The 23,153-nt window shown below is 42.9% G+C and overlaps 1 protein-coding gene and 1 long non-coding RNA gene across 5 annotated transcripts; both read left to right on the top strand.

The window, feature by feature from the left end:
• The first annotated feature begins 78 nt into the window (after positions 1 to 78).
• Positions 79 to 4,624, top strand: LOC129831615 (5'-3' exonuclease PLD3-like). Its single transcript, XM_055894957.1, has 10 exons — positions 79 to 147; positions 980 to 1,137; positions 1,312 to 1,492; positions 1,591 to 1,708; positions 1,854 to 1,981; positions 2,243 to 2,443; positions 2,616 to 2,755; positions 2,867 to 3,032; positions 3,139 to 3,238; positions 3,403 to 4,624. The coding sequence occupies exons 1-10, from the start codon at positions 79 to 81 to the stop codon at positions 3,588 to 3,590; spliced, it is 1,449 nt and encodes a 482-aa protein (XP_055750932.1). The 3' UTR covers positions 3,591 to 4,624.
• Positions 4,625 to 9,105: 4,481 nt separating this feature from the next.
• On the top strand, positions 9,106 to 15,968 carry LOC129832369 (uncharacterized). Of its 4 annotated transcripts, XR_008755922.1 has the most exons (4): positions 9,106 to 9,628; positions 14,320 to 14,381; positions 15,186 to 15,310; positions 15,616 to 15,968. It is a non-coding gene; the product is annotated as an uncharacterized LOC129832369 (long non-coding RNA). The 4 variants fall into 4 exon arrangements; XR_008755920.1 differs by having other exon boundaries at positions 14,320 to 15,310; XR_008755921.1 differs by lacking the exon at positions 9,106 to 9,628 and having other exon boundaries at positions 12,469 to 14,381.
• The last annotated feature ends 7,185 nt before the right edge of the window (positions 15,969 to 23,153 follow it).

The raw sequence follows: 23,153 nt of genomic DNA, 5'->3' as shown, positions 1-23,153 counted from the left end.
CCCCCCCCCCCCCCCATGGCTACAGCAGGCTGGGGGGGCCGTAGGCCAGGTAGGAAGCCACCTCTGGATCCGAGGTCCATGCCAGCCCCCATTGGCCACAATGACAGGAGTAGCCTTCAGGTTCAAAATGGAGAAACTGGATCTCCTGTGGGAAAGTGGGATACCAAAATGACAAAACCGTTCCAGAATTGTAATCCCCACAGCATTTTATACAGTATTATCAGGAGCTGCAGTCAGGCCCTAAGTGATAGCATCGATCTCCTGGATTGAAGAGTCAATCTTAATACAGGATTCAGAAGTGAAGTTGAATGCTGGTGTGTGTGGAATACATAAACCAGCGACATTCAGGCCCTACCCAGGCCAGATTTATTTTGCCCAAAACCCCAAATAACCTCCTCCATTAGTAAATCCATTAGCTATTCCTCTCTGTGTGTCACCTGCACCCTGCTCGCTCTGCTCATCGTGGCTCTGCGTGTGTCTGTGAGTGTCCATAGTAACAGAGCATGGCTGTTAGCTACTTTTCTTCACTCTAAACTCCGACAACTCGAGGAACATTATTATTTTCTGTGAAATAATCTCTCCTGTCTTTATATTTGAGGTTGAAGCACTTTTAACACCTATGTGTTGGACCAAGTTCAAACCACACACCAGCCAGTAAGAAAGAGGGGAATCTTGTGAGTTGTAGGAATTGATTCAAACTGGCAATTGGGAACATCAGGACTGATCAGGACATTCAAAGCTAAATATCTACTCGGGCATTGTTTTGAAATGCAATTTATTTGTGAATGTGTCTACTATGGACTACTGAAAACAACAACCACTGAATTACATAGGCAAAATAGTCCTTTACCCAGACAGATTCTCACAGGACTCATGGGAATTATATACAACCTCCGTTCCATAACCGTTATCTCATTCCTCTTTGGTCAGGGTCACCTCTACATGACTGTGCTCCTGATCCCGCCATCTCTGTGTGTAGTATTATAGGTGTCTACTGGGTCTCACTGCGGTGGCCACTCTGCTATTGGCTGCCCTGTTCCTCCAGACCCTGCTGCTTCCCGTGGTTAACTCCTCCCCAAACAAGCCCGGCTTCAAGCTCCCACTTCCTCTCACTGACAGCTGCACCGACCCCTGCAAGTGAGTGGGACACTGTAAACATCTCATTCTGCTCGTTCATAGTCTATTATTCTGCAGCTTTAACTCATTTGTGGTTACGTCTTTAACCACCATGGTCATGTTTTGCAGAACAGGTCCTATCATTAACTGTTCAAGGATGTAGTAAAACAATGACGCTTCCTTTCTCTATTCCAGAATCGTTCTGTTGGAGAGCATCCCAGAGGGGTTAGAGTTCAACTCTAGTGTCACCAACCCATCCATCTACCAGGCTTGGCTCAACCTGATTAGTGAGGCTCGCAGTAGCGTGGACATTGCGTCTTTCTATTGGACGCTCACCAACAAAGATACAGGCACTCACGAGCCAACAGCGAATCAGGTGAGTGTGTTCTGTGATTGGCAGCCAATGCGATGTCAGATCTAACCTGTGGGTAGATGTGGGTTATTTTAGTCTAAACAGTTATGTTTTGTCAATAGGGTGAGGATGTCCTGAATAGACTAGTTCAGGTGTCTCGGAAGCTCTCTGTCCGCATCGCTGTAAATACACCAACAGAGTCCCAACCTCAGGAAGACATCAATCTCTTAAAAAGTTCTGGTAAGGGGTTCTCTGACTGCATTTATGTTTTCAATTCCATTGAATTTGCAAAAGTTAAATTGACACCAATCAAGCTGCTACCTTCAGTAAGGAAGTATTATTCTGTTTGCTTTTTGTTGTGATAATGGTAGCTCATTTTGTTTAGGTGCTGATGTAAGAGCCGTGGACATGCGGAATTTGACCACTGGAGTACTTCACACAAAGTTCTGGGTGGTAGACAACAAGCACATTTATATTGGCAGTGCCAACATGGACTGGAGGTCGCTTACCCAGGTGAGTCTTCTGTGCCCTCACACCCCGCCTCACCCCCATAATTTCTGTTCGTTTTAGTTAAAAAAAAATAAAAAAAATCCATTGTTCAAAATGAGTTCCTTAAACCATTTGAAAAGTAATTATATTTCCTTGTTCTTTTCAAGTGTAAATGTGTCACAAGTTTGTAGTGTCAGGGTATTGTCTAAAATTAGCGCATCAAGTGGTGGGAAAGTAGCTTTGGTTTAATCTGTGAAACATGTCCTCTGTTGCTGTCCTGTTTAGGTGAAGGAGCTGGGGGCTGTGGTGTACAACTGCAGCTGCTTGGCTGCAGACCTGGGGAAGATCTTCGAGGCCTACTGGTACCTTGGGCAAAAAGACACACCCATCCCGTCTCCTTGGCCCAGCAGTTTCAACACTCCTTACAATAAGGACACGCCCCTGCAGCTGCCACTCAACGGCACAGCCTCCAGCGTGTATCTGTCGGTAAGAATTGACTGAAGGTGCACATTTTCAGAGAAAGTAAACCAATAATTGGATCATATAATACAAATTAGACCGGCTTGTGAAGTTTGGTTATGGAATTCTCCATATTCCCTTTCTCTGGTCCTATGTTCAGCATACTACTATACTTCATTTGACTGTGCTGTACCCTCAGAGCTCTCCACCATCTTTCTGTGCTGCCGGGAGGACCAGAGACCTGCAGTCTATTCTCAGTGTGATGGAGGACGCACGGGAGTTTGTCTACATCGCTGTCATGAACTACCTGCCCACCATGGAGTTTTCACAACCCAAACGGTAAGCCTTCTATTTTAATGTATTAACCTCAACAAAGTTTGCGATTTTTATGTATTCAGTGTATAATTAATAAAGCACACAAGGCCTAACCCTCTGTGGCGCCCACTGCAGTTACTGGGCAGAAATTGACACTCAGATCAGACGTGTGGCATACGAGAAGCGGGTGAAGGTGCGCCTGCTCATCAGCTGTTGGGCGAGCACTTCGCCTGTCATGATCCCCTTCCTGAAAGCCTTGGATTCAATGCAGGAACCCAAGGCCAAGCTGGATGTCCAGGTGGTGAGTGGGACCTCTTGTTACTCATGCACTTTACTTATCATCCTTAGTATGTCAAGCTCCTCCAGAAGAGCAATTGTTAGATAATAAACTCTTCACTGTTTTACAGAAACTCTTTATTGTGCCAGCCAATCCAAAGCAGAAAGAAATCCCCTTTGCCAGAGTCAACCACAACAAGTACATGGTGACAGACAAGGTTGCCTACATAGGTAATTCTCTCTCCTAGATAGCATATGCACCAGTCATGCTTCTGTATTATCCCAATCAACAATTTCTGATGTTAAAACCAGAGGTAACTTCTCAGAATTTCTGCAAATATCAGATCCCATGCACTACAAAATGCAACTCTATTGTATTTCCCATTGATCACCAGGTACCTCTAACTGGTCTGGAGACTATTTTGTGAACACTGCTGGATCGGCTTTGGTGGTGAACCAAACGGCTGCCCAGTCAGTGGAGCCTACGGTCCAGGCACAACTACAGGCCGTGTTCGAAAGGGACTGGGACTCCGCCTACAGCACCCCAATCCACCAGCACGCCGACCTCAAAATGGTGTGTTAAATACAATACTACACTCTAGACCAGTGGTTCCCAACTCCTCGAGTACTCCCAATAGCATACGTTTTTGTTGTATCCCCGTCAAAAAAAACGACTGATTCAACTCATTGAGGGGCTGATGATTAGTTGACAAGTTGAATCAGGTGTGCTTGTCTGGGGCTACAATAAAAATGTGTACTGTTGGAGGTACTTGAGGACTGGAGTTGGGAACCGCCGCTCTAGACTGTTACAGGGCCTGTGTCCGCCAAGCCAGCATGGGGATGCCAATATAGCATGTCGAAACTGGATTCGAAGCCCAATTGACAGTAAGCTGTTTTTTTTGTTGCCAAGTATGCACATTTCTTCTCTCTGTCCCTGTACACTAGTTCTAATCAGCAGCAGTTTCTGGGAGGATTTCTTAAATTGCAGCACTATTTTTTTTTATATTTGCAGGAGTAGCAGTAGATATGTACTGTACCAGAAGATGGGTAAAACTATGCTGCCCTCTGCAGCATCAGTGTGTCTTATCACCTCAATGATCAAAACACAAGCATGTGTGTTTTTAATTAACTTTAACTCTTTGAGAATAGATCCCAGTGAATATCAGGGAGATTGCTATATTATGTGTTGAATGTTTGGACTGATGTTTCTAGGCATGCTGGTTTGATCCTTTTTATTATTTTTCATGAATGGTTGGTGTGTTGTGCCTTGTTTTTCTATGTAGCCTAGACTAGTTTTTTTTTTTTTATTCAAATATTCTGAATCCTTCTTGCTTTCAAACTAGTAGGTTTGCTATAGAATTGTGCAGTAACTGATTTCATATGTGTGCAATAAAGTCCAGGAAACGTTGTATTTTTCTGGAATTTGCACTGTGGAGCGTGTCTTATGTGAGCAGTGCAGTGGAGAATGTTGTCAATGCAACTGTCAAAATAAGTGTTTAAAAGCACTGCACTGTGTATTATTTGGCAAGCGCTAGTACTGTACGATATTGATTGCGTTTTGTACACACTACTTCCTTTTATGCGGTAATGTCCCTAATAAATTGAATTTAAACAGTTCTCTATCATTTCATTTTTAGCAGTTGTATGCACAAGTGTTTTGAATAACTAAGTCTATCCGCCTATCTTATTTCATTACCATGAATAATGCATGCAGTCTTGCAAATTATACATTTATTTATATATTGTGCAGTCAATAAATATGAAACTCATTACGACAACATTCTCAGAGGACTGTTTTAAAAAGAGAGTTTACTTGTCTATTCAGGCCTGCTTTGCATTGGCAGTGTCTGTTTTGTGTATTGAGGAGATCACATTGGATGAGAGGAGCTGTTGGAAGCCCTCAGCTTTGGTACGGTACTGGCACATGTAAACCCCCCCCCCCCCCCCCCCCCCCATGGCTACAGCAGGCTGGGGGGGCCGTAGGCCAGGTAGGAAGCCACCTCTGGATCCGAGGTCCATGCCAGCCCCCATTGGCCACAATGACAGGAGTAGCCTTCAGGTTCAAAATGGAGAAACTGGATCTCCTGTGGGAAAGTGGGATACCAAAATGACAAAACCGTTCCAGAATTGTAATCCCCACAGCATTTTATACAGTATTATGGTCCTAATCTCTCCTGAACATGATTTTGTATCCAAAATGACACCCTAACCTCCAGGCCATAATCACAGGCTGCCTCATTTGCCACTGCCTGCTCCCTGGGTCCTGCAAGGTCCTGTTGGGTGGTAGAGTCCCTAAAAAAGAGACTGGAGCCTTTGGGCTCTCCTGCTTTGTCCATTTGGGGCCCAGAGGTGTAGCTCAACCGGTGGGTAGGATCTGACCGTGAGGACCTAGCCACTGACTGCCTCAGGCGCTGGCATTCAGATGGTGAGACCTACAGCTCTGGAGCTGTATCCAGAATCAGGGCCTCAGGAATAGCCTGAGCGGACTTCTCATAGTAGCGGTGGAAGTCTGGGTACATGCGTAAGTGGTGCATGCTGATGAAAGGATGGTGTAAGGCTGCATTGGGTAGGATCCTAATGGTGGGAGTCCAAGGTTAACATCTGCTTGAGGAGCTGCACCATGTTCCGGCGGTCCACAGAGCACGACCCTGTTCTGGGTCGGGCTCTGTGAACTCCATGGTCTCCAGCTGGTCCAGGGAGGAGAGGATGTACTTCCTCCGATCCGTCGACCCCTGCTGCTTCCCCAGGGTACGGCCTTCTGTGCCTGAGGGGGGGGGGCGCTTCTTGTTGGGCTTGAGCTGCCATTTATTCTCTCCTTGACTGTTGGCGGTGAGCTTGAAGAAATGGTGAACCTTGCTGGCCATGTTGAGCAGATGGGCTTGCGGTAGTCCTTGCGTCTCACAGATGTACCTCACTTGATCAAACTCTGAATAGCCGGGATACAGAGGCTATCCAAGGAACAACTCTGACATCACACAACCCAGAGACCACATGTCCACTTTCTCACAGAATGGAAGGCCCAGGAGGATTTCAGGAGACCTATAGAACCTGTTATTTCAAAACCAGGGTAAGAGCAAATTTAAGTAGTTTTTTTCTTTCCCAAAATGTTTGTTTGTGGAAGTAGTCATTTTGGGTTCACACAGATACCCTGAATGTGTTTTAATGATCACATTCATAAATACAAGATATCACAAAGCTTGTGGTGCAACATAGGTTCTACCGGGATTGGATGTATGGCTCCTTAACAAAATGCACTTCACTGAAAATACTTGCAGAACCAAAATCAATCGACTTTATGCTGAAGGGAAAGCGACAATGATCCACGACCATTATATTTTCAGGTTTCAAATCAGCATGAATGATGGCGAGTTCCTTCAGCTTTGCTAGTACTTTTATCATCTGACACGTGATGGTACGGATGTTGCTAACCGCGGTCAGCTTGAAACCATTCTCTTTATTTTTTATTTCACCTTTATTTAACCAGGTAGGCAAATTGAGAACACGTTCTCATTTACAATTGCGACCTCTTTCTGAAGCTGATACAGGTTCTTCTCCAATAGTTAAAAAAACAGGTAACAATTAGTTTGGTCACGACATGCCTCGTGAAATTGAACTATGTGGCTTGTCTTCAAATTATTCGGGGAAATTAATAAATTTTCTATTTCGGTGAATATCAATTTTCATAATTTTTACCGCAACTAATTGTCCATCACTCCAACATTTTGACACTTTTCCGAAGGTGCCCTTTCGCACTATATCCAAAGTGTGCTAGACTTCCTTTTCAGAATTTATATCTCTCATTCTCAGCTTGCTTCCTTCTCTTTGTAGTGATTTTATTTTTTAAACATTTAAAAAAAGTCTTAATTCAAAATTATTATTGTTTATTATTAAATAAAAAATAAATAAAATGTTTTAAAGATATGCTGAAATTAATTAAATGTAGTGATTTTAATTTCAATTATAAACATCTTGTCAATAGTTCTACATCCATGGAACGTTACCTGGGCCATCTAACAATTCTAAGCATTCTATTTTGAAAGTTTCATCAGCATTAAACTATTTGCATAAGTTACAATACTTGTTAAATGACCGATTTTTTAAAAATCATCATCATTATCATCCTCAATCATCATCGATTACATTAGTTGGTTATTACCGATAAGACAACAAATTAGGCCTTTAGGATGATGATGATGCATGATTAAAAATGTATGAATACAGTATTATTATTAAATTTTTTATTATTATTATTATTACAATAATACATAGGCTAAATAAATAAATACATTTGTTCACTGTTTTCATTCCATAAAAAATGACTAGGCCTAGCGAATGCCTACATACAGTAAGTAGCCTATGCTTGTCTATATGCATAATCCTTGAGACTACACTATAATTCCGATGTCCATGGCCTCCACCTATCCAACCTTTTCCACATCATCAGACGAAGGAGGGGCATATGTTATGTCACCAATTAGTTTGTGACCGGGCAAAAATGACGGTATATAGTCCTATATCAAACACAATACATTTTGCCCTACAGTTTGTAGTTAATTATCGCAGTCGTTTATTGTTTTTTCTTTTTAGGAGTGGTTGGTGGGCTATAGAATTGTGCAGCTCATGCTCTATCCACGACAATGTCCCCGTTGTCTAATGATGCCCGGGCGCTCGAACTAGCCATTGGGTGAGGCTTCCAAAATTTTTACAGATTGAATTTCGAGCGTCTAAGTCACCCTCCATAAAGACGAGGAAAGAATACAAGTATTTCTGTTACAGTTTATATTTTATTGGTGATTTGGTAGACTACGTTTTTAACTAACCTTTTTGATCTCACACACACAGTTCTCAATGCAAACCACTGGTAATAAAAGTTTCATAGCGCGATAATAGGCTTTCATATGAATTGATGAAATAATTCGAGGTGTGACACTAATTTCAATTTATACATACATTTGAGTCTAACACAAGCAAATTATAGGATTTGTGTGGTTTGCTTTGACTTCATTGTAGACTCCGTATAACGGTATCAGTAATGACCCTCCAAGGTGACTTTGGGGTAGCCTAACATTGGTGGACAAAACATGCCAGAACCAGTGTTGGGAAATAGTGAACTACATGTAGTTCAACTAGTAATTTAACTACATTTTGCAATAGCTTGGTAGTAGTTAAACTAAATTCAAATCTAGAGTGTTTTCAGTAGTTAATTGCTTTTTTACCATGTAGCAGTTTAGCTAACTACTGGAACTACACACTACTTTTTTTTAGAAACAAAATTAAATCTAGGTGAAGTAGGCACTCATTTCATTTCTTGCCTAATTCTCTCTTTTTTGTGTAGGCAGTTTGTGTTGACAGTTTTTGTGTTTTTTTTGTGTTGACAGTTTTTGTGTAGGCTAAAGTTCACATTCTGTTAACATATGGCGCCAAATTGATCTGACTTGCAATATGTAGTCTATGACATTTCACAAAGTAGTTTGGATGTAGTGAACAACTATTTCAAAGTAACTTTTGTTAACTACACAATATTTTTCTTACGGGTAGGGTAGCTTTAGTGTATCTTAACCAGTGGTGTAAAGTACTGAAGTAAAAATACTTTCAAGTACTACTTATGTAGTGTTTTGGGGCATCTGTACTTTACTTTACTATTTATATATTTTTTTACAACTTTTAATGTTACTTCAGTACATTCCTGAAGAAATGTATGTACTTTTAACACCATACATTTTCCCTAAGACCCACAAGTACTCATTAGAGTTTGAATGCTTAGCAGGATAGGAAAATGGTCCAAATTCACACACTTATCAAGAGAGCATCCCTGGTCATCCCTACCACCTCTGATCTGGCGGACTCACTAAACACAAATGCTTCGTTTGTAAATGATCTCTGAGTGTTGGAGTTTGCCCTGGGTATTCGTATAGATAAAAAAAAAGAAAATGATGCTTAATTAATATAAGGACCTAAAAATGATTTACACTTTTATTTTTACTTTTAATACTTAAGTATATTTTAGCAAATACATTCACTTTTGATACTTAAGTATATCTAAAACCAAATACCTTTAGACTTTTACACAAGTAGTATTTTACTGGGTGTCTTTCACTTATACTTGAATCATTTTGTCACGCCCTGACCATAGAGAGCCTTTTTATTCTCTATGTTGGTTAGGTCGGGGTGTGACTAGGATGGGTAATCTCGGTTGTTTTATTTCTATGTTGGCCTGGTATGGTTCCCAATCAGAGGCAGATGTTTATCGTTGTCTCTGATTGGGGATCATATTTAGGCAGCCATTTCCCCACTGTGTTTTGTGTGATCTTGTTTATGTGTAGTTGCCTGTGAGCACTCCATAGCTTCACGTATAATTAGCTTTTTTCTTGTTTTGTGCATTTCATGAATAAAAAGATGTGGAACCCGTATCGGTCCGATTGTTATTTTGACGATCGTGACAGAAGATCCCACCACACCAGGACCAAGCAGCGTGCCCAGGAGGAGAAGGTATCCTGGGCTTGGGAGGAGATCAAGGAGGAGAAGATATCCTGGACTTGGGAGGAAATAATGGGAGGACCATATCACGTTGCGCCTTGGTCCGAATGGTATTTTGACGATCGTGACACATTTTCTATTAAGGTATCTTTACTTTTCCTCTGATATTGGGTACTTTTTCCATCACTGATCTTAACTTCTAACAGTGAAATAATTGGTAGCTTGGTTAACTATATTTTCAGAGTAGCTCCCCCAAAATTGCCGAGAACAAAAAGATTGTTAAGATTATTTGTGATTATTAATTTAAAACAATACCCAGAACACCAGAGTATAATATGTGTCACACTTTGAACCATTTAGGACCCCAAACAAAAGGAAAATAGATAAGGGCTGCATTCAATCTTATCATAGAAGTATCAATATTGCTAGCCTGATTGAAATATAAAGGCAATGTTTGCTGAGACTGCATTCATGGTAAAGACATATACTATATGTCGGTTCAATCGGAAATCACCTTTAAATTTGAACCCGGAGCTTCAGCCAGGGGTGCAACTTTCACTGGGGACGGGGGGGGGGGACATGTCCTCAGTTTTCTGAAATTGCACCCCCCCCAGTTTTATTATTGGAATGTTATACAAGGTGTGCTTTAGGACCATGCGGACGCCCCCGAGTGGTCGGCTAGGCTGTTTGGAGTGTTTAACCAACTGGATAAAAAAATTATATAAACTCAGCAAAAAAGAAATGTCCCTTTTTTTTTAGGCCGGAGCCTAAGAAAGATCATTCGTAAAAATCCAAATAACTTCACAGGTCTTCATTGTAAAGGGTTTAAACACTGTTTCCCATGCTTGTTCAATGAAACATAAACAATTAATGAACATGCACCTGTGGAACGATCGTTAAGACACTAACAGCTTACAGACGGTAGGCATTTTTTTATTTATTTAAAAAAAAAAATATTTCACCTTTATTTAACCAGGTAGGCTAGTTGAGAACAAGTTCTTATTTGCAACTGCGACCTGGCCAAGATAAAGCATAGCAGTGTGAACAGACAACAAGAGTTACACATGGAGTAAACAATAAACAAGTCAATAACATTGTCACGTTCCTGACCTGTTTTCTGTTAGTTTGTGTATGTGTTAGCTGGTCAGGACGTGAGTTTGGGTGGGCAGTCTATGTTTTCTGTTTCTATGTTGGTTTAAGGGTGACCTGATATGGCTCTCAATTAGAGGCAGGTGGTTTTCATTTCCTCTGATTGAGAGCCATATTAAGGTAGGTGTTTTCACACTGTTTGTTTGTGGGTGGTTGTCTCCTGTGTCTGTATGTATGTTCGTGCCACACGGGACTGTAGCGTTTGTTTGTAGTCGTGTACCTGTTCGTGCGTTCTTCAAGTTATATGTAAGTTCGTGTCCAGGTCTGTTTTCATCGTTTATTTGTTTTGTAGTTTATTCAAGTATAGTTCGTTTTCTGTCTACGTCGTGTTTGTTGTTTTGTCGTGTCTTAAATAAATCATGTCATCATACCTCGCTGCACATTGGTCTTCAGATCCCTCTCTCCTCTCCTCGTCTGAGGAGGAGGAGGATTTAGAGTATCGTTACAAACATGGTAGAAAAAAAGAGAATCTATATACAATGTGTGCAAAAGGCATGAGGTAGGCAATAAATCGAATAATTACAATTTAGCAGATTAACACTGGAGTGATAAATCATCAGATGATCATGTGCAAGAAGAGATATTGGTGTGCAAAAGAGCAGAAAAGTAAATAAATAAAAGCAGTATGGGGGGTGAGGTAGGTAAATTGGGTGGGTAGTTTACAGATGGACTATGTACAGCTGCAGCGATCGGTTAGCTGAATTAAGGTCACAGTTATGAAAACTTGGGACACTAAAGAGGCCTTTCTACTGATGCTGAAAAACACCAAAAGAAAGATGCCCAGGGTCCCTGCTCATCTGCGTGAACGTGCCTTAGGCATGCTGCAAGGAGGCATGAGGACTGCAGATGTGGCCAGGGCAATAAATTGCAATGTCCGTACTGTGAGACGCCTAAGACAGCGCTACAGGGAGACAGAACAGACATCTGATCGTCCTCGCAGTGTAACAACACCTGCACAGGATCGGTACATCCAAACATCACACCTGCGGGACAAGTACAGGATGGCAACAACTGCCCGAGTTACACCATGAATGCACAATCCCTCCATCAGTGCTCAGACTGTCCGCAGTAGGTTGAGAGGCTGGACTGAGGGCTTGTAGGCCTGTTGTAAGGCAGGTCCTCATCAGACATAACTGGCAACAACGTTGCCTATGGGCACAAACCCACCGTTGCTGGACAGGACTGGCAAAAAGTTTTCACTGACGAGTTGCGGTTCTCACCAGGGGTGATTATCGGATTCGCGTTTATCGTCGACGGAATGAGCGTTACACCGAGGCCTGTACTCTGGAGCGGAATCGATTTGGAGATGGAGGGTCCATCATGGTCTGAGGTGGTGTGTCACCGCATCATCGGACTGAGCTTGTTGTCATTGCAGGCATTCTCAACGCTGTGTGTTACAGGGAAGACATCCTCCTCCCTCATGTAGTACCCTTCCTGCAGGCTCATCCTGACATGACCCTCCAGCATGACAACGCCACCAGCCATACTGCTCGTTCTGTGCGTGATTCCCTGCAAGACAGGAATGTCAGTGTTCTGCCATGGCTAGCGAAGAGCCCGGATCTCAATTGAGCACATCTGGGACCTGTTGGATCGGAGGGTAAGGGCTAGGGCCCCCCCCCCCTTCCCCACAGAAATGTCTGGGAATGTGCAGGTGCCTTGGTGGAAGAGTGGGGTAACATCTCACAGCAAGAACTGTCAAATCTGGTGCAGTCCATGAGGAGGAGATGCACTGCAGTACTTAATGTAACTGGTGGCCACACCAGATACTGACTGTTACTTTTGATTTTGACCCCCCCCCCCCCCCCCCTTTGTTCAGGGACACATTATTTCTGAAAGTCACATGTCTGTGGAACTTGTTCAGTTTTTCTCAGTTGTGGAATCTTGTTATGTTCATACAAATATTTACACATGCTAAGTTTGCTGAAAATAAACGCAGTTGACAGTGAGGACACATCTTATTTTTGCTGAGTTTATATAAATAAATATGTACACACACTTCTAAAACCAACGGTGCACCCCTCCAGCGTAACGGATTGAATACAGCCCTTACCGGCCTTTACACTAAAGGTGGCACTCTCCTAGCCACGCTAACCTTGCCCTCATGTGGATTCTAGCAAGCAGCTAGGCAGTGCTACATATCAACAGCCATTGTCAGCCAATCCAGTAAGGATTGGAAGCTATGGTGAGCTTCGATTGGTCACTCACGTTGCGTTATCGCGGAGGATTTGAATAAAATTCAGTTTTCCCCAACTTTAGTTCTGCCCTGTTCAGCTCCCTCGCCCATGCTCACATCGCTCAATGGTCCCCCGCCCACTCTGTTTCTCTTGCTTTCCTTCCATTGAAAGTGAATGGCTTCGATGTTGCACCGCGCAATTCCGCTTCCTGGCGTAAACTCACCGTTAGTGTCACCACTTATTTATCATTCATGGCTAATCCCTTTAAATCTCCGGAAATGCTTTCCTTGCTGGTCCAGTTTAAACACCAAGATACGTCCTCATCTCTCAGTGGAGCAGCCAATGAGGATCTTAATAGATACTAAATACTCCCAGAATTAAAGCTGAGGTTGTCTTTTTTTCTCTCTGCATTTATCACTTTCATTATGTTAAACCTTCTCAAGGTCAAAAGAAGTCATACTTTATTTACAAGTTTAGTTAGGTTAATTATTATGAACTATTTCATCATTCAGGTTCCTGCCTTGGATGACTGCTCCCAGTACCAAGAGTAGATCATTGCCAATTATGGGCAGCTATTGTGTGCAGGGCATTTCAGACGCCCAGAAAGAAAATCTGCATGTTTTTTTCTTTGCTAGTTTGATCAGTTACCCGATTGGCCGTTCAGTATTTATTGATTTAGATACTCTAACCAGACTAAAACTAATGTATATTGCCACATTGTAGTAGCAGGGTTTGAGCACTGGTAGGCAGCATTGATGCAGTTTCCATAGCTGTGGTGAGGTCAGATGGCGTGCAGTACTGCTTTGCATTCTCATTAGCTCTAAGAACATTTAGACAAGACATTTTCTTGCATGTGCTAATCACCACGTCATGGCTGAATAACAGCCATTATCAATGCTTGGTGGATTGTCAGGGAAGGCTCTCTGTAAATGTAGCAATTTGAGGGTCTGTGTGGAACTGTTCTACAATCCACCCAACCTAATCTCAGAGGTCTATCAGTCAGAATAAGGTATGCACTGGACCATGATAAGGTACAGTCTGCACTGGACTTCATAGTGAACACAGATGTGCGTCACTCATCAATCAGATCTCAGAACAATTTCTGTAATGCCAACATCGTCAGGTAGAGAAGTATGCAAAGCCTAGACCAGAAGTTATTTTCATTTCCCTGTGCCAGTGGCTTCACCCAGTGGGGAAGAGGGAGGGTGGAGCGGTACGTGCCTACAGCCATGGTGGTCGATTGGTGGTGCAGTCCTCTATCAGGACACGATGCCGCTCTCTGAATGTCCTGTGTTTACAGTGGAGCCGCCGCTCTGAGCACCACCCTGGAACAGCCGCCCGCCAGCCCACCCTCCTCACCCCTAATCACTCAGACTACCCCCTACTCGCCTGCTTCCTGCCCTTTAGGAGACAACGCTGCACTCCAACTTTCCCATTGAATTTGATATTGATTCTGTAGGGCTAACCATTTGGTCTGAATGATGAACATGTCATATGGCCTTTCCCACACAGATGCTGGTGTTGCTGGACTCCTTAATGGAAAAGAGAGACCACGAAGATGACCTTACATACCAGTAAGGAGGAAGGATCTTGGTTTGTGTGTAGTAGCCAGGGTGTTTTCCTTTGATAGAAATGTTCCTACTAAAAGAACAAATGCACTTTAATTACCATCCTGTCGTGCCAGTGGACAGGTGTGGTGACGAGGGTGCATACAGTAGTCGTGGGCGTCACTCTCCTCCCTGCCTGGCGCTCCCCATGCCGGGCCCAGGGCCTTTTGAAATTCCACTACAACCCAATGAGTGGCCCACCCATCTGGGTGGTTCTATTCACCCAGGGGAGTATGGGCAAGGGGTGGGTTTGGGGAGTACTCTTTCCAAATGGCCTGGAATGAGATCTCTATCTTAATTGATATCTAGCCATGTAATCTAACATAGCATTCAGAACCCAAGCCTGATCTCTCCTTTTGTCCCTCTATGGAAAGTGTAGTTACTGGGCTGTAGTTTTTCACCCCCTCTGTCTCTATTATTTTAGCTCTCATTTTCTACCCCTATGATCCTCTCCCTTTCCAGATTCTTTAGGCTGGGCCTAAAGAATCTGGTTTGCTAAGTTTGCTGAAAATAAACGCAGTTGACAGTGAGGACACATCTTATTTTTGCTGAGTTTATATAAATAAATATGTACACACACTTCTAAAACCAAAGGTGCACCCCTCCAGCGTAACGGATTGAATACAGCCCTTACCGGCCTTTACACTATAAAGGTGGCACTCTCCTAGCCACGCTAACCTTGCCCTCATGTGGATGCTAGCAAGCAAAGCAAGCAAGATGCTAGCAAGCAAAGCTCTCATTTTCTACCCCTATGATCCTCTCCCTTTCCAGATTCTTTAGGCTGGGCCAGATGTAGACGAGGGGCATGCCTTTGCCGTGCTGGTACCGCAGGGGACTGTCTGTGATGTCTCCATCGGTGGTGTCTGGCTCCACCGTGGGCAGCAGATGACTTTGAGGTGGGGTTCCTCTTCCACTGCGAGTTGGCTTCCCTCTATCCCAGCCTATAGCCCAGGAACCACATTTATCTTCCAGTTACATCAATTAGTTCCATTTACAGTTTCCAATCCACACACTTAGATATGGTGGGCTGCATTTGGTCCCGGAGGATTTGGTTTGTAGCCACAATGGTTTCTTTCATTATGGATGATTTTATTCACTCAAACTATTGTCATGGTTTGCTGCTCGCTGATGTTCCCTACCCCTTCATGTTTTCCTTAGTTGTGTATTCTGCTTGTTGACTCTAATGTCTGTTATTGTGTAGCTGTAGGACCAGTGGCTGGAGGATCTGCAAGCAAGTGATGGCAGATGGAAGGACCATCAAAGCGAGGGATTGAAAAGGCATTGCTGAGGATCAGAGGATCAAAGCCCTGATCTATTGACCAATCCTTTCTAACGCGATGTCCAGCACAAATCTATTATTGAGATGAGTAGCTCAGCCAATAAAAGTAAGATCACTATTAACAATTCGTCCTGTTCATAGCAGTGACAATGTTGACATTATTTGTTATAAACAGATTGTTTATGGAAGTGCCATCAGGACTATGTGTGACCTTTGGATTTGCTGCCAGGTTTATACTACACTTGTGGGAAATAAAGTACTGTTTTGACCCTGAACTTCTGTTCCTTGTCTCCTCGTGCTTTTGAATGACATCATGCAATTAGGATACCTCCTTTTAACCACTTCAAGTGTTATTGGGTTGGCAGTTATGAATGGTCAGCAGGAACACTTAGATTTCATCACATTCAGGGGATATTCTCATGTTTCCCAAGTGACAGCAAATCAGGTAAGCGGCGGAGTGGATTCAAACTCAATTCTGATACCACCAGGTGAAAGTTGCGTTGGTCTATAACTAATCAAGTGTGGATTTTTTTTTTTTATCTTCAATAGCCTTGTATTACTTAAAATGTGTTCATTTTAGGGTGTAACATTTATTGCAGAATATTGGTATGATTATTAGAAATGTTAATATACTGTAGTTGCCCAACAATGTCTCCAATTATGTTTGGATTATTAGCGTCCTGAGTATATTGTGTAATTTATAAGTTCTTGTGGCAAATGGCTCACATGATTGAACTATTCACAGTTCATTCGAAATAGAAACCCCTCAGTACTTTTATCTGGTTGTTAATGTCTTGAGTTGGTGTCTTTGAATGGGGAGCTGCTTTGGTTGCCTTCCTGGAGCTCTTTCTCTCTCTGTCAGGGCATCTTCAGTCCTCTCAGCAAGGATGGATGAATCAAGTTTCCACCAACTTATAGTCAATGAATCATTGGAATCATGTGTGATGAATGTGCTTGTGTTTAAATGTAAAGCTCAGACTCAGTCTAAACCAAGGTTCCCCAACTGGCGGACCAGGGATTTTATTGTATGTTAAATAAATATGTTTAAGAACACCTACTCATTCAAGGGTTTCTTTATTTTGTACTATTTTCTACATTGTAGAATAATAGTGATGACATCAACTATGAAATCATGTAGTAACCCAAAGTTTTCAACAAATCAAAATATATTTCTTCAAGTAGCCACCCTTTGCCTTGACATTCTCTCAACCAGCTTCATGAGGTGGTCACCTGGAATGCATTTCAATTACATGTGTGCCTTGTTAAAAGTTATTTTGTGGAAAAGATTTCCTTAACGCGTTTGAGCCAATCAGTTGAGTTGTGACAAGGTACAGTAGGGGTGGTATACAGAAGATAGCCATATTTGGTAAAAGACCAAGTCCATATTATGTCAAGAACAGCTCAAATAAGCAAAGTGAAACGACAGTACATCATTACTTTAAGACATGGTCAGTCAATACGGAAAGTTTCTTTAAGTGCAGTCGCAAAAACCATCAAGCGCTATGATGAAACTGGCTTTCATGAGGACCGCCACGTGAAATGTCAGAATAATAGTAGAGAGAATTATTTATTTCAGCTTATATTTCTTTCATCACATTCCCAGTGGGACAGTTTACATACACTCAATTAGTATTTGGCAGCATTGCCTTTATATTGTTTAACTTGGGTCAAACGTTTTGGGTAGCCTTCCACAAGCTTCCCACTAAGTTGGGTGAATTTTGGCCCATTCCTCCTGACAGAGCTGGTGTAATTGAGTCAGGTTGGTAGACCTTGCTCGCACACGCTTTTTCAGTTCTGCCCACATATTTTCCATAGGATTGAGGTCAAGGCTTTGTGATGGCCACTCCAATACCTTGACTTTGTTGTCCTTAAGTCATTTTGCCACAACTTTGGAAGTAGGCTTGTGGTCATTGTCCAGTTGGAAGACCCATTTGCGAGCAAGCTTTAACTTCCTGACTGATGTCTTGAGATGTTGCATCAATATATCCACATAATCTTCCTACCTCATGATGCCATCTATTTTGTGAAGTGCACCAGTGCCTCCTACAGCAAAGCACCCCCACAACATGATGCTGCCACCCCTGTGCTCCACAGTTGGGATGGTGTTCTTCGGCTTGCAAGCCTCCCCCTTTTCCCTCCAAACATAACGATGGTCATTATGGCCAAACAGTTCTATTTTTGTTTCATCAGACCAGAGGACATTTCTCAAAAAAGTACGATCTTAGTCCCCATGTGCAGTTGCAAACCGTAGTCTGGCTTTTTTATGGCGGTTTTGGAGCAGTGGCTTCTTCCTTGCTGAGCGGCATTTCATGTTATGTCGATACTTTGTACCTGTTTCCTCAAGCATCTTCACAAGGTCCTTTGCTGTTATTCTGGGATTGATTTGCACTTTTCGCACCAAAGTACGTTCATCTCTAGGAGACAGAACGTGTCTCCTTCCTGAGTGGTATGACGGCTGCGTGGTCCCATGGTGTTTATACTTGCGTACTATTGTTTGTACAGATGAACGTGGTACCTTCAGGTGTTTGGAAATTGCTCCCAAGGATGAACCAGACTTGTGGAGGTCTACCATTTTTTTTCTGTCTATTTATTTGCATTTTCCCATGATGTTAAGCAAAGAGGCACTGCGTTTGAAGGTAGGCCTTGAAATACATCCATAGGTACACCTCCAATTGACTCAAATGATGTCAATTAGTCTATCAGAAGCTTCTAAAGCCATGACATAATTTTCTGGAATTTTGCAAGCTGTTTAAAGGCACAGTCAACTTAGTGTATGTGAACTTCTGACTCACTGGAATTGTGATACAGTGAATTATAAGTGAAATAGTTTGTCTGTAAACAATTGTTGGAAAAATGACTTGTGTCATGCACAAAGTAGATGTTCTAACCAACTTGCCAAAACTATAGTTTGTTAACAAGAAATGTGTGGAGTGGTTAAAAAACAAGTTTTAATGACTCCAACCTAAGTGTATGTTAACTTCCGACTTCAACTGTATATATCATTAAGTTAAAGTCGCATACAAACATGGTCTCTTTTTTGTTTTCTTGAGTAAGGCAGCTCCAAAATGCAAGTGTTTCACTCTAGCTCAGTGCTTTCTGTAGTGGTGGGGCAAACCAGCAGAAAATATGTGGCGTTGCACCGTGACTTGGCTCAGTGTTCTGTCACTCATGGGGATGCTGTGTCACCTCCAAGTCTAAGGATAGAGCTAGAACATTTTAGCCCCTTGGGTTCTGCCATAGAGTTACATTAGAAGTTCCCATCCAAGAAGAATCAAGGTTATTGGCCACAGATAAAATGACGTCAAATCACATTATATCTACAGTTGCTTTGATTGGACTGATCATATCAACATCATACTTTCAAAATCTTAACTAGCAGTCAACATCATGAATTAAGTCGACAATCTACTGGCAAATCCTTTTCAATCCTTGTCATATAAAGATAAATAATGAAGAAAAATTATAGATAAAACGTATCGGTGCTCTTCGGGCTATTGGACATAAACATTCCACAAAAAGTTGGAAATTGCAAATTCTAAAATGAGTGGTTTGGGAGGAATCAGTGTGGATAATTGCAAGCATTGCAACGCAATCCTCAGCCTGCTATTCGGTGGAATGGCTGTGTGGTCCCAAGTCTAAGAATAAGGGTATCTTTTCCTAGTTTAAAATGATTAACATTCAACATATAGCATTATTTGTGCCGCGCTCAAAACAACTGTTAACTTGGAACTACAAAATCTGACTTTAGTGAGTTCAAGACAACTGGGAACTCAGGAAAAACTTTCATCCCACTCAGAATTGTAAATTCGGAACTCGGGCTTCTTTCAAGAGCTACGACCTGAAGATCACTGACGTCATCATGACTCAACATTCTGTTATTTTGAGTTCCCAGTTGTCTTGAAAGCACCATAAATCCAGAGAATGTCAGACTTTGATGACAAAGTTTGTCTGAGAAGGACCGCTGCGCCACCTTCCTGTTCAAGTGAGCACAGCAGAACAAGGTGAGTCCAAAAATGTATTGTATGCTGCTGCATAAATTATGTAATATGCCAGGGAGATATGTATACTGTAGCTAAGAAAGTAATACTAAGTGTATGTTGATTAGTAAGCTGTTAGTAGCCCTTGTGCCTCACCCTAATAATTTGGTCTATTTTCACCTCTTAATTTTGCTTACTGTTCTGACTTGGTGGTGCACACGTAGCCTATAACCTGTTTTTGAGAAATGTCATAATCTAATATTGTAAGAGCTTTCATTGTCTGCTTATATGCCCCCTTTATTTATCCTACGGTTCTGACTTGGTGTACAGGGAGAACACTGTAAGATCGGCCCATGTTCTGAATTCTGTTGCTGTACATTTCAAAAGTGCTGAACAAATAGTTATATTAACTACGCCCGTCCTAGCTCGCTCATTAATGTCTTAATCAAAATTACGGATTGCCTCTTATGTGCTTGTCGTCCCCTTAGGCCATAGTTTGTACATCTCAGTTGTCAGTAGAAATCACATTTGTTTAAGCAAGTCAGCCATATCAGCTGTTTTTTTAAAGGCAGTAAATGTTGCTGAATGAACTGTTTCGCTGCCAGACAAGGCTCCGCTGATAGCCAGTTGTAACAGTGGTAAGGTTTTGGAACTGCTGTTGGGACTCTGCTGTTGTGACAGCTTTATGTAGGCCCTAACAGTTTGTGGGCACCGTTTGTCACTGGTATAGTCCAATTAATGTACTATTCAGTGTTGTGTTGTGTAGTGGCTTTGCTGGCATGCACCCCACTTGTTTTTTTGCCCCACCAAGATTTACATGCTAAAATCGCCACTGGGCATGCTTCAGACGCCTTACACGATCAACAATATGCTCTGATAGTACTTCACTGCATTGATAAGGACTCAGCTCCCAGTCCCTCTGAAGTGATTACACTATTTGGAATCAAGCTTGAAAACGATTGTTGAACTCTTTCCCCAAGTTCTCAAGTTGTCCCTCCAGCCTCATGGCTCATAGTTAGTAGTGGTACTAGTGTGTGACTGACTGTACAGTATGATAATCTTACTAGGTTACCTGTTGGCCTGTTAACCACAGGATAGGCAGGGGGAATGTGTTTTTCTTTTGATTATATTGTGACTGATTTTGAGCTTTGTCTGACATGGTGTCCATTGGCCAGTTAACACTAAGCCTGCTTACAAGGCCGTGTTGGGCTGGGGCTAAAGCCATCCCGCCACCGAACAAAAGAGAAGGGCTTTACCAGGGGGACACCCAAACTGCTGACTCTCAACTTGAGCTAATGCGGCCCCATTCTGTCCCGTCTCGCTCCTGTCGGCCTCTCTCTCTCTCTCTCCATCCATCCATCCATCCATCCATCCATCCATCTATCCCTCCCTCTCTATCTATCCCTCTCGCTCTCTTTTTCCCAGCCTGGGACCCTCTGTCTACACACTAGCCCAGCAACAGCCAGGTCTTTCACCAGCCTACTGACAGACAGAGTGCTAACCTTCAGATAATTATCTGTCCATCCAGTTGCACCCATCTCTCTTTTTTTGTTAGTTTCTCAGTGTGTCAAGTGTGTTTGTGTGTGTGTGCTCTGTGGGTTTGCGTCTCTTCGGACCATGTGTGAGTGTCTACGTGGGATATTCAGAGTCACCTGGACACCGTCTTCCAATGCAGGTCAGTAGGGATGGGGGACGAGTGATGAGGGATCTGCTATTCATTAGCCCCGTTGTGATAGACATTGCTTTGTTGAGTTGCATTCAATAGATGAGTCTCTAGTGACACAATATTGATGAGTAACAACATTGACTTATTCTGTCTTGAATCAAATCTATTGGTTAATCCAATCTATTTTTATTGGAAGAAATGTGTGTTCCAAAGTGCCTTTTATTTCACATGAACAGTTTTTTTAATGAAGAGATGCAACTCAAATCAATTCTTAGTTTTAACCATCCACTTGCTTCAATGTCGTGCTGTGTGGTAGCACTAGCAGCCCCTACCACTCCAGTTGACCTCCCTTCTGAAACATATCACAGGAAAATTCCATCTCTTGCTCTTGTTATTTATGTTAAAGGGTGGTTCCCCACCGAGTCTCTTGACTATAAATACACCTAGACGGAGAGCCTGGTCATGGTGAAATGAGAAGAGGATATGAGCATTGTTTAGCTGACAGTTGTGTTAAGATAGTATAACCTTATCTGGCAGACATTCCTGGTGTTATATGACGTCTGTGCTGGCTTATCTACTGAGATCTGTTTCCTCCTTGTGTCTTCTTAATAAATGCTTGGATTTTGTCCTGGTCTGAGACAGGGATCCATAGTTGGAGGGGACGCTTAGCAGATATATGTTTTCTGGTTGCCATGTTTGTACATTTCATATTAGCTTTACCATATCAAATGTCTGGGTTTCTGTCCTCACATAGTGCAGTTATATTAGCTAGCTTCAAGAAATGCTTTTCTTCCCATCATCTATAGATGTTGGGCTTGTGACTGCTCGGTCTATGTTTTTTTTAGTACACACATGCACACGCACGCGCACGCACACGCACACGCACACGCACACGCACACACACACACACACACACACACACACACACACACACACACACACACACACACACACACACACACACGGTTAAGGACCAGACAGATCATGTGGCCATATGTGACCAACCTCTGGAGTCAGTCAATACTATGGGCTGCAGCTGTCCGCAGAGCCCATCCCAGATCCCAGTGTGGTTGTTTTCCCCTGTAGCCCCCCACAGCCAGCCAGCTCTGGTTTCCCTGGCCCTGGCACAGTGAACTGCTGACACGAAGGGATTGCTGTGCCGCTGGGACAATCTGTCCCGTGCCAACCCAGTTGCCCGCCTCACCTCACCCCCCAATGCTCCTCACCCCCCTGTCTAAATCCTGGTTTTGTGTTTGCGGCATAATGCAACAATGACACCGTTAGGACAATGCAAGCGGCCTGATCCCCCTGGCAGCCTTCAGCAGTGGGCCTGGGTCCCTGGCCAGGGTCTGGTCTCACTGGGACCACCTGTGTGGCTCACATGGGGGTCCAGCTGGCAGAATGGAGGCTATTACTCCATGTCTATGCAGGTGTGGTGGTTACTAACCACCACAGCACTCACTTTGACTATCTCAGCTCTGCAAGCAGGGCAGTTTATAACAGACCATGCACACAGCACACTCAGTGTTAAGCTCAAAACAACAGCTGCTCTCCCCAGAAGAGTCACACTTTCTCTAAATGAAGACCCCAGGCCTGTTCTTATTTGGAGCTCTAGGGATAAAAATAGCCCCACAACATCAGCTCCGGTACCTCAGATCTGAAGACAATTCCTTTTGTTATTCCACCACTTTGTTTGACTCCTCAGGGAATTTAAACAGTGTCACCAGCAGCCAGCCAGTCAGGCAATTTACATGTCGCTGAAGAAGAGTAGTCCCCTGTCTTTTTCTCAAATCTGCAGCAGGAGAAAGCTCATGCAA

This window comes from Salvelinus fontinalis, chromosome 33 (genome assembly GCF_029448725.1).
Source record: "Salvelinus fontinalis isolate EN_2023a chromosome 33, ASM2944872v1, whole genome shotgun sequence".
NCBI lineage: Eukaryota > Metazoa > Chordata > Actinopteri > Salmoniformes > Salmonidae > Salvelinus > Salvelinus fontinalis.
The sequence above is the reverse complement of the archived record's forward strand: the minus strand, read 5'-3'. Positions and strand labels throughout refer to the sequence as shown.